This window comes from Mya arenaria, chromosome 7 (genome assembly GCF_026914265.1).
Source record: "Mya arenaria isolate MELC-2E11 chromosome 7, ASM2691426v1".
Lineage (NCBI taxonomy): Eukaryota > Metazoa > Mollusca > Bivalvia > Myida > Myidae > Mya > Mya arenaria.
The window spans coordinates 4535828-4548891 of NC_069128.1; the positions used below are offsets into that span (position 1 = coordinate 4535828).

A 13064-nucleotide genomic window follows, 5' to 3' on the forward strand; every position below is an offset into this window, starting at 1 on the left:
ACCACAGTCTAATATACACTCAACGTGAGACAAACATCCACACCACTCCACACAACATGAACCACAGTCTAATATACACTCAACGTGAGACAAACATCCACACCACTCCACACAACAGGAACCACAGTCTAATATACACTCAACGTGAGACAAACCTCCACACCACACAACACAACAGGAACCACAGTCTAATATACACTAAACGTGAGACACATCCACACTACACCACACAACATGAACCACAGTTTAATATACACTCAACGTGAGACACATCCACACTACACAACACAACAGGAACCACAGTCTAATATACACTCAACGTGAGACACACATCCACACCACTCCACACAACAGGAACCACAGTCTAATATACACTCAACGTGAGACAAACATCCACACCACACCACACAACAGGAACCACAGTCTAATATACACTCAACATGAGACACACATCCACACCACACCACACAACAGGAACCACAGTCTAATATACACTCAACGTGAGACAAACATCCACACCACTCCACACAACAGGAACCACAGTCTAATATACACTCAACGTGAGACAAACATCCACACCACTCCATACAACAGGAATCACAGTCTAATATACACTCAACGTGAGACACACATCCACATCACACAACAGGAACCACAGTCTAATATACACTCAACATGAGACACACATCCACACAACACAACACAACAGGAACCACAGTCTAATATACACTCAACGTGAGACACACATCCAAACCACACAACACAACAGGAACCACAGTCTAATATACACTCAACGTGAGACACACATACACACCACACCACACAACAGGAACCACAGTCTAATATACACTCAACATGAGACACACATCCACACCACACCACACAACAGGAACCACAGTCAAATATACACTCAACGTGAGACACATCCACACTACACCACACAACAGGACCCACAGTCTTATATACACTCAACGTGAGACACTCATCCACACTACACCACACAACGGGAACCACAGTCTAATATACACTCAACGTGACACACATCCACACTACACCACACAACATGAACCACAGTCTAATATACACTCAACGTGAGACACCCATCCACACTACACCACACAACAGGAACCACAGTCTTATATACACTCAACGTGACACACATCCACACTACACCACACCTAGGGAACCACAGTCTAATATACACTCAATGTGAGACACATCCACACCACACCACACAACATGAACCACAGTCTAATATAAACTCAACGTGACACACATCCACACTACACCACACAACATGAACCACAGTCTAATATACACTCAACGTGAGACACACATCCACACTACACCACACAACAGGAACCACAGTCTAATATACACTCAACATGAGACAAACATCCACACCACTCCATACAACAGGAATCACAGTCTAATATACACTCAACGTGAGACATACATCCACATCACACAACAGGAACCACAGTCTAATATACACTCAACATGAGACACTCATCCACACCACTCCACACAACATGAACCACAGTCTAATATACACTCAACGTGAGACACACATCCACACTACACCACACAACATGAACCACAGTCTAATATACACTCAACCTGAGACACACATCCACACTACACCACACAACAGGAACCACAGTCTAATATACACTCAACGTGAGACACACATCCACACTACACCACACAACATGAACCACAGTCTAATATACACTCAACGTGAGACACACATCCACACTACACCACACAACATGAACCACAGTCTAATGTACACTCAACGTGACACACATCCACCCTACACATCACAACAGGAACCACAGTCTAATATACACTCAACGTGAGACACATCCACACTACACCACACAACATGAACCACAGTCTAATATACACTCAACGTGAGACACACATCCACACTACACCACACCTAGGGAACCACAGTCTAATATACACTCAACGTGACACACATCCACACTACACCACACAACATGAACCACAGTCTAATATACACTCAACGTGAGACAAACATCCACACTACACCACACAACAGGAACCACAGTCTAATATACACTCAACGTGACACACATCCACACTACACCACACAACATGAACCACACTCTAATATACACTCAACGTGAGACACACATCCACACTACACCACAAAACAGGACCCACAGTCTAATATACACTCAACGTGAGACACACATCCACACTACACCACACAACATGAACCACAGTCTAATATACACTCAACGTGACACACATCCACACTACACCACACAACATGAACCACAGTCTAATATACACTCAACGTGAGACAAACATCCACACTACACCACACAGCAGGAACCACAGTCTAATATACACTCAACGTGAGACAAACATCCACACTACACCACACAACAGGAACCACAGTCTAATATACACTCAACGTGACACACATCCACACTACACCACACAACATGAACCACAGTCTAATATACACTCAACGTGAGACACACATCCACACTACACCACACAACAGGACCCACAGTCTTATATACACTCAACGTGACACATTCTTAAATATCAATATTAAACTATTTTGGGTAAATCTGTTGAACATATTCTTGATGAACTTGGTTTTAAATATGTTTTCTTAAATTGTAGCATTGCTCAAACAAAGGCTACATGATCAGTATGTTCAAGCATGGTTCAATATTGTGAATGCATAGAGCAAATGCGAATAGTATGTAACGTTTAAAAAATCTGTAAATCACCTATAAGATTGAAACTTGCAGTTATCGATTACCTATATGTTGGATGTTGTATGTGTTAATATTAATGTTTTTTCTCTCTTTTTTCTGTTTACCTTGTTTTGTGGCCATCCTTGTTTGATGTAAACTTTTGCCAGAAGCACGGATTTGCTGATATTGCCAATAAAATGAAACTGAAACTTAATAGATGACAATATAATTCATTGCAATAAATTAAGAAAGATGTTACATTCAGCAAAAACACTAAACGAAACAGCTAGACCTAGATAGTGATGTGTTTAATCAGTAAATTCACGTGGCTTAATATATTTGTGGGCGTCTTGTTCGCGTTTCCGTTTTTGTTTGATTACTGAAAAGTCAGCGTAGACTTTACAATTGTTTAAGACAGTTATAGTCGTGGTTATTGGATATTTGTAATTAGATACAAAATGGCTCAGGTAAAATTAATCATTTTGTTATATAAAACAAATAAAACAATAAAATGTACGTTGTATTGCCTTTGTTCATACAATACGCTTGCTTAAAATTCACCTCTGTTAACTAAATGACATTACCTGATTCACTACTTTAATTTCGGAACAGACATATTTACCAAACTTTAACAAAGGAGACTATTTTAGGACAACGGCAATAAAATACAAATTGAAATTCATTTTGTATCCATTTCAAAATTAATCAACATATTAATTTTGTTTTGTTTAAATGAGTAGTAATATATATATTTTTTAAACCGTTGCGTTTACCAGCGTTGTTGTTATTATCTAATGGTGTTATAAATTTGTTTTGTAAAATGCCAAGACAGTAACACACTTTAAATATGTGATGCAAACAACTGCCAGTATTTTTGGAGTGATTGCCTCATTTGGCCAAAAAAGTACTTCCACTTCATGCATGCATATAAATTTACCTTGTTTGTGTTTTCGTAAATTGAAGAAACATTTCATATTGTAGGGGATATAAATATTAATCCTAGCATAGTGGCGTATCTCGGACCGTATTCATTTTTATTTCTGATCGCTATTATTTGTCAGCTGAAATAAAGACATTTTTTTAAAATAAAGAGCCAACTGTTTAATATGATAAAAATAAAATAATTGATAAAGCTTTAAATACTAAGTAACTTCTTAGATACATGTTAATGTTTGTATTTGCGTTAATTTGCCCCTGGGGTAAATTTACCCACGAGTGTTCATTTTGTCCCCGAGGGTAATTCTCGTTATATAATCGCGACATTAGCTCAGCATAATTAATGTTTCACATGACAATACTAACTTCTGCCGTTAAGTTATGACTGAGTAATGCCGTGAAATTGTTTGAATCTCAACTTCATATAGAAATGCTTACACGACAATATAGGTAATGTTTTTATTTGTGACTTCTCACAGAAATGCTTACACGACAATATAGGTAATGTTTTTATTTGTGACTTCTCACAGAAATGCTTACACGACAATATAGGTAATGTTTTTATTTGTGACTTCTCACAGAAATGCTTACACGACAATATAGGTAATGTTTTTATTTGTGACTTCTCACAGAAATGCTTACACGACAATATAGGTAATGTTTTTATTTGTGACTTCTCACAGAAATGCTTACACGACAATATAGGTAATGTTTTTATTTGTGACTTCTCACAGAAATGCTTACACAACAATATAGGTAATGTTTTTATTTGTGACTTCTCACAGAAATGCTTACACGACAATATAGGTAATGTTTTTATTTGTGACTTCTCACAGAAATGCTTACACGACAATATAGGTAATGTTTTTATTTGTGACTTCTCACAGAAATGCATACACAACAATATAGGTAATGTTTTTATTTGTGACTTCTCACAGAAATGCATACACAACAATATAGGCAATGTTTTTATTTGTGACTTCTCACAGAAATGCTTACACGACAATATAGGTAAGGGTTTTATTTGTGACTTCTCACAGAAATGCATACACGACAATATAGGCAATGTTTTTGTGACTTCTTATAGAAATGCATACACAACAATATAGGCAATGTTTTTGTGACTTCTAATAGAAATGCATACATAACAATATAGGCAATGTTTTTGTGACTTCTCACAGAAATGCATACACAACAATATAGGCAATGTTTTTGTGACTTCTCACAGAAATGCATACATAACAATATAGGCAATGTTTTTGTGACTTCTAATAGAAATGCATACATAACAATATAGGCAATGTTTTTGTGACTTCTAATAGAAATGCATACATAACAATATAGGCAATGTTTTTGTGACTTCTAATAGAAATGCATACATAACAATATAGGCAATGTTTTTGTGACTTCTAATAGAAATGCATACATAACAATATAGGCAATGTTTTTGTGACTTCTAATAGAAATGCATACATAACAATATAGGCAATGTTTTTTGTGACTTCTAATAGAAATGCATACATAACAATATAGGCAATGTTTTTTGTGACTTCTAATAGAAATGCATACATAACAATATAGGCAATGTTTTTTGTGACTTCTAATAGAAATGCATACATAACAATATAGGCAATGTTTTTGTGACTTCTTATAGAAATGCATACATAACAATAAAGGCAATGTTTTTTGTGACTTCTAATAGAAATGCATACATAACAATATAGGCAATGTTTTTGTGACTTCTAATAGAAATGCATACATAACAATATAGGCAATGTTTTTGTGACTTCTTATAGAAATGCATACATAACAATATAGGCAATGTCTTTGTGACTTCTTATAGAAATGCATACATAACAATATAGGCAATGTTTTTGTGACTTCTAATAGAAATGCATACATAACAATATAGGCAATGTTTTTGTGACTTCTAATAGAAATGCGTATATAACAATATAGGCAATGTTTTTGTGACTTCTTATAGAAATGCATACATAACAATAAAGGCAATGTTTTTGTGACTTCTAATAGAAATGCATACATAACAATATAGGCAATGTTTTTGTGACTTCTAATAGAAATGCATACATAACAATATAGGCAATGTTTTTTGTGACCTCTAATAGAAATGCATACATAACAATATAGGCAATGTTATTGTGACTTCTAATAGAAATGCATACATAACAATATAGGCAATGTTTTTGTGACTTCTAATAGAAATGCATACATAACAATATAGGCAATGTTTTTGTGACTTCTTATAAAAATGCTTACACAAGAAAATGGGTAATGTATAATATTTATGACGTCTAAGAGAAATGCTTACACGCCAATAAAGGTACTGTATCTTATTTATGACGTCTAATAGAAATGCTTACACGACAATATAGGTAACGTATGTTAATTATGACGTCTAATAGAAATGCTTACACCACAATATAGGTAACGTACATTATTTATGACGTCTAATAGAAATGCTTACACCACAATATAGGTATTGTATATTATTTGTGACGTCTAATAGAAATTCTTACACAACAATACAGGTATTGTATTTTATTTATTGACGTCGGATATAAATGCTTACACAACAATATAGGTATTAATTTGGTTTGTGAAGTCTTAAAGAAATGCACACACAGCAGTTTAGGTTTAGCCTGTTACGTTCAATGTGACCTGAAAAAACAAAACAATCTTCATTTTAAAGAATTATACATAAACATGTTTATAGCAAATACTATTTTTAACTGTACTGCCGGTACAAATATCTTTTTTGTAGCATTCATAGACAAATAATTTTGCAATTAATATTGAAATGGCCAAACGCACAACAAAGAAACCATTGTTTTGATCATTATGAGTTTGTAGAATGTTCATTAGTAAATAAATCGATGTAAAAACCAGAAAGGCAAAGCAATCATAATATGCAATTGCGTAAATACGACAACTAACCCAATGTTTATAAACTATTATTAAAAAACCCTATTATATACATACTTTTGAACAAGTAGTTTACTGGTGTTCCACATCCACACTACACCACGGGAACCACAGTCTAATATACACTCAACGTGACAAACATCCACACCACACCACACCACACAACACCACGGGAACCACAGTCTAATATACACTCAACGTGACAAACATCCACACCACACCACACCACGGTAACCACAGTCTAATATACACTCAACGTGACAAACATCCGCACTACACCACACCACACAACAGGAACCACAGTCTAATATACACTCAACGTGAGGCACATCCACACTACACCACACAACATGAACCACAGTCTAATATACACTCAACGTGAGGCACATCCACACTACACCACACAACATGAACCACAGTCTAATATACACTCAACGTGAGGCACACATCCACACTACACCACACCTAAGGAACCACAGTCTAATATACACTCAACGTGAGGCATATCCACACTACATCACACCTAGGGAACCACAGTCTAATATACACTCAACGTGAGGCACATACACACTACACCACACAACATGAACCACAGTCTAATATACACTCAACGTGAGGCACATCCACACTACACCACACAACATGAACCACAGTCTAATATACACTCAACGTGAGGCATATCCACACTACACCACACCTAGGGAACCACAGTCTAATATACACTCAACGTGAGGCACATCCACACTACACCACACAACATGAACCACAGTCTAATATACACTCAACGTGAGGCACACATCCACACTACACCACACAACATGAACCACAGTCTAATATACACTCAACGTGAGGCACATCCACACTACACCACACAACATGAACCACAGTCTAATATACACTCAACGTGAGGCACATCCACACTACACCACACAGCATGAACCACAGTCTAATATACACTCAACGTGAGGCACACATCCACACTACACCACACAACATGAACCACAGTCTAATATACACTCAACGTGAGGCACATCCACACTACACCACACAACATGAACCACAGTCTAATATACACTCAACGTGAGGCACACATCCACACTACACCACACCTAGGGAACCGCATTCTAATATACACTCAACGTGAGACACACATCCACACCACACCACACCACACAACAAGAACCACATTCTAATATACGCTCAACGTATTTTCGGTCGATGTTCTTTATTACACGATTAAATAACTTTTGACGTTATGTTTTAAAATGAGTTGATATTTGTATAAGTAATCATGTTTGTGATATTGATGCCAGGATTTTGATGGTCTCTTTCTTTTTTACCAATAGTATTTATCAGTATTTGGAATTATTTTGATACAAAGTAAAAGGCTGGGTTCTGTTTCAATAAGACATCTCATTATACCTAAACCTTACGCTTATTAAAGTGACACTCTTATTCAAAATCAATACATACAAATATGTATAACAAACATTAATTTTAACTGATAAACCTTTAACTACTTACTAAATAATGCATTTCTGGAAAATATTAGTTTCTGATAACAAGAGTGTAACCGTGTATTTAATAGCAGGAAGAGCAAAATTATTAAATGATAAATGAATGCTAAAAGATTTACTGTGATCTACTACAGTATTATAAGGTAGAAATACCGTGTTTTATGCTCATTTCTTTCAAATCAAACTTAGTATCCTTCATAAGAACCATTGTGTTCAACATTTATTCATCCTTTTTTGGAATATAAAAACAATATTATTAATTGTAGTAAATCTTTTTTGGGAGTAAGAGTGCACCTTTACATGTGATCAGTGACACCTATACATTTACGGGCAGAATATATTAGATGTTGTTTTTTTCACGACAGTTTAATTGAAACGCAGTTTACACCAAAAAGGTAGTTCTGTCTTGGAATATGCGATCTTAAGCCTGATACAATCTGCAATATTTTCTATATAATGATTAGCAAATGGTGACAACTAGTTTCTTTCTTTCCAGGTTGGTCAATGGTCGCATTCCCTGTTTGGTTGTTTTGACGACTTCGGAACATGTATCATCGCTTACCTCGTGCCATGTGTTGCATTCGGGCAGACGGCTGAGGCCATTGGAGAAGGCAGCTGTTTTACGTGTGGTAAGGTTATCAATCTTGCTTCGAAAAGTTTTTTTTACGTAGACCGATATTACACTTCATTAATGCTTACAGTTCATTAATAGATTATGCTAGCAAAGTGTGTATTGGGTGTAAGCATAATGTTTATTAACAATGTTTGAATTAAAGTGTTAATAACTGAAATTATTCTGTTCCAATTAAGATCATTTAATGTACCTACTCATCTAACATGTGGTTAAATGAAACTACATTGAAACCAGTATGAATTTTTTTTATTGTTAACAAATAAAGGTGCAATCATCTTTTATCATAAAGAGCCAGCAAACGATAAATGTTAATTATACAATGAAAATTACAAGGACAAGCCCAGTAGTTAAAACTGCAAGACTTTAATGAACCCTGTTTAGAGCTTTATTATGATCTAACCCATACATCATGTGTATGACCAATGCAAATACATCCATGGCGACATAATACTCCACAGATGGTTAGTTGGGGTCTAATTTAAAATTAAAGATAAAGATAATGTTGACTGCTCCATATTTGATTTCGGGAGCGTGTTGGCTTGTGCAGACTGGTATTGTAAAATTTCGCAACATTTATCTTACTATCGGCAAACCCCTTCGATAATCTGTAATCTGACATTGACATGATTACGGACAACAAACAGACCAAGGGTTATCAGACGGGTTCATTTAAGAGTTTTGCTTTACTGATAGTATTTATCTGCACAGTAGTTGAAACCTTCACACATTCAATAAAAGAAAGGGTCGCCGAACTCGGTTTAGTTGCAGCAAGAATGCAAATTCTTGCATACCCGACGTGTGTTTCCGGTCATGTGACAGGTGCTGGAAAAAACTCATCTTACACCCCCCATGTAAGATGAGTCACGCGGAACACCGCCCCATTTCTTATTTCTTTTATTGTATGGTTTGTGAAAAGTATACTATGCAATTTCATTAAAGCGCAATCAAAAATATAAGTATACAACACTTGGAAATAAATAATCGTAAAAGCGTGATATTTTAAGGAACTATTTGACGTCGATAGTGATTTTAAATTACTGCGCTTTATGACGTCAGTACAAAACGTCGCACGCGCTTTTTGGTGAAATGTACAAAAGTGCGTTTTCTACGTCAGTTTTTCCACAAATTCATAATTTTAGGAATTCAAGAAAAAATATCAATTATGTTTTTCCGGTCCGGGCCCTCGGGTCGGATTTTTCTATCCGTACCGGAAACACATGATAGATACTTATAGTAAATTATTATCATGTTAACGCACATCACGTGCCAATAATATAACAATTAACACGTACATATTCAATCGATCCCATTTCTATGGATTGGTTTAAAAACATAACTGAACCTTTATTTCTATAAATACTAATTAGTATATATACGATCAAATAAAATTCATCTCATACTGGATGAGGTTGAATATCAGGTAATTTTCTGAATTGGTGGCATATATCTTTGATATTCGCAGCATGGTTACACACGCTGATCCACTTTAAGGTACCGAGACCGCATTAAGAAAGAATAAAGTATGGGCTATTTCCATACGCAAAACAAGCCCTGTCTAGAGGTAGAGCCATTCGTGTCAACTGTCTTGTTTAACCAGTTAGATCGAACCAGACACATAAACCAAACAACGATAATATGCACAAAACTGTAATTATATGATCCAACTATTGTAAATCTTGCAATAATACACATTGGCTTCAATGTTTATAAAAAAACAAAAACATTTGCGCTGTATGACCAGATAGTACAAATTATATCAACTGTTCGAAAAAGAAGAAAACAGGAACATGCTGAAATGAATATGACATCGAGTGCGTCAAATGATAACACTAAAATTCATAACAATAATGATTAAGGTTCGGGTTATCAATTGAATAAGATATCAGCTATTTGTCCCAACTTAATATTAAACGCGGGTAAAGCAACCAGCACGGATCCATGATTTGGCATTAGAGGGGGCACAGCATGTAGGGAAGGGATGGGAAGAGAAGGGGATGTGTATTTTTCGAACAATCCTATGTGGAGATGGTGGTTTGGGATCACCTCAAGAAAATTGTGGGAAATTCAAATATGAAACTGTCAATTCTGGTCTATTTCATTAATGTTTTTGTTTTCTACGCAACCAAATTCCATGAAGCGTGCTATCGTTTATACATCATAAACGCTAGAAAAAAATGCGATCAATTCTTAAATTTACATTTCAAATAATTGTTAATTACGATTAAAACTTAACAGTATCGAGTATCTTTTTTTAATAAATGTCTGACAACATACCTTTGTAAACAAACGCTGATACATGAAACCTCTTTATCATTGGTTAAATGACGTCGCGCTTATCCAATCAGAATTTAATATCAATGACGTGGCAACTCATTGCGTGTTTTGAAGGATAGAGTCTAGGGCGTTTTTGTTGGTTATAAACTGGTTTTGGTTTTAGATCGGTTTCACGAACTTTGCATTTGTTGTTACAGTTTCAAATAAAACCAAAACCAGTTTTATCGTGTGTGTTTTTTAACGAAAACCGAAACCGGAACTATCGAAACCCCTACCGGAGGTGGTTTCATCGGTTCGTTCCATCCGAAAACTAGTTAACTTTGAAACCAACATGGCGGAAAGTGATCAACCACGTTTGTTGAAACTCAATCCTTTTGATAACAATGCCTTACAATGTGCAAATGAGCTAAATGATAAAGGTTACATTTATAATTAGAAATAATGGCTACATGCAGTAGCTCCGCCAAGTTGTTTAAACTGTACAAAAACCATGCATTTGTTACTTCAAGCCAAACTGTCAAAAATTAGTTCGAAACTGCTAAAACCATTGACACCAAAACTGAAACTGGTTTGTTATCAACAAAAACGCCCTTAGTTTGCGTACGTTGCATGTAGTTTGAACACTCGGCCACGATCCAATACTTACTCGTGCCTTTCAGAATTTGATTATCTTGCGTCAAACAACGACCAAGGGAAATTACTGCCTTACCGCTAATCCACACTTCATACATTCTTTATCGTGCTTTTCAGGTCTAGCCTATCTCGTGCCGGTTCTGAACCTCCTCATGTGGATAAAAATCAGAGGGAGGATCCGCGAACAGAAAGGGATCGAGGGCGACACGATCAAAGACTGTCTGACGATCCTGTGTTGTCCACTGTGTGCCCTTGTCCAAGAGGCACAAGAGGTCAAGGGGTCACCTCAGGCACAGAGCATGTGCAGAGAATAGACTTTGACAACGGTTACTTCCTGTGCCATATATCAATCACCGCCACCACGTATGTCGTGTGATAATGCGTGTTCTAAAATATGTATATATCTTAAATCCTACTATTTTTGTAAGTTGCTCTGCTCAACATGAGAGATAACTGAATAGGAAACGGATCTACATTAAGAAGGTCGTGTCACTGTTTGGCATTTACTACATTCAACGTAACGTAGATACTAAGTGATTTTTTAAACGATATTGATTATGAATATGAACTTGTAGGGAATATATTAATGAAATGTTTCATTTTTGTCATTACTACTGCATATAGATTTTACAGATGTAGTTGATAGTAATAAACGTATAGATATAGTAAGAATATGTTTTGTGTTGTGAGTTTTATTTCTTTACCTTCATTGTTCTTACTTAAGGTCCTATGAAACACATGGGCCACAACTTATCGCAAATTGCCGACAACCATGGCCGCTAGATGGTTGTAAGATGCCGTATAGTGTTGTAGGTGGTGTCTAGAACACCGTTGTAGGCCAGTGATGTCTTTTTATTGCATCGCAAACCGTTCGCCTTTAAATATGGTCGTTTTCTGGTCGTTAACAGCAGTCTGCTATCATTTATTTCGAGTTCGCCGATCGATTGTGACGAAATACGTTCAAAATTATATTAATTTAAAATGCATCAAGTGCGTTTCGATAATATAATACCAAAAAAAACACACACAAAAAACGAAATATATAATAGAGTAACAGGAATGATATAGTCCCAAAAACTGCCTTTTTGGGATCCATAGCTTCATCCAGTGATGCATATTTCAGCATAATCCTCAAACAGAGCTTTTGAGGGATGCTCGGTCTCATCCAGTACTGCCTAAATCCAATGGCATTGTCAGTTTCTTATTTTTCTTATAGAAGATCAATGTGAGTATATAATCTTGAACAACTTTCGGAATTCTCCGATAATATTCCAATTATCCGTTCGTACATGTTTGTAAGTTTTTAACAACCTAAAAGTAGTTGAGGCTCGTACAAATGTCTGCCACAGCAACTGTTGATGATAATTGCCGATAGGTTGCAAT

At 36.1% G+C, this 13064-nt stretch overlaps 1 protein-coding gene across 1 annotated transcript; it reads left to right on the forward strand.

Annotated features, from left to right (window-relative positions):
* Positions 1 to 3119: 3119 nt before the first annotated feature.
* Positions 3120 to 12329, forward strand: LOC128241871 (uncharacterized). Its single transcript, XM_052958983.1, has 3 exons — positions 3120 to 3211; positions 8637 to 8769; positions 11799 to 12329. The coding sequence occupies exons 1-3, from the start codon at positions 3203 to 3205 to the stop codon at positions 11993 to 11995; spliced, it is 339 nt and encodes a 112-aa protein (XP_052814943.1). The 5' UTR covers positions 3120 to 3202; the 3' UTR covers positions 11996 to 12329.
* The last annotated feature ends 735 nt before the right edge of the window (positions 12330 to 13064 follow it).

Coding starts and splice junctions, on each gene's coding strand:
- LOC128241871 (XM_052958983.1), top strand. Junction 8,770..11,798: donor AGGCAGCTGTTTTACGTGTG/GTAAGGTTATCA, acceptor CGTGCTTTTCAG/GTCTAGCCTATCTCGTGCCG.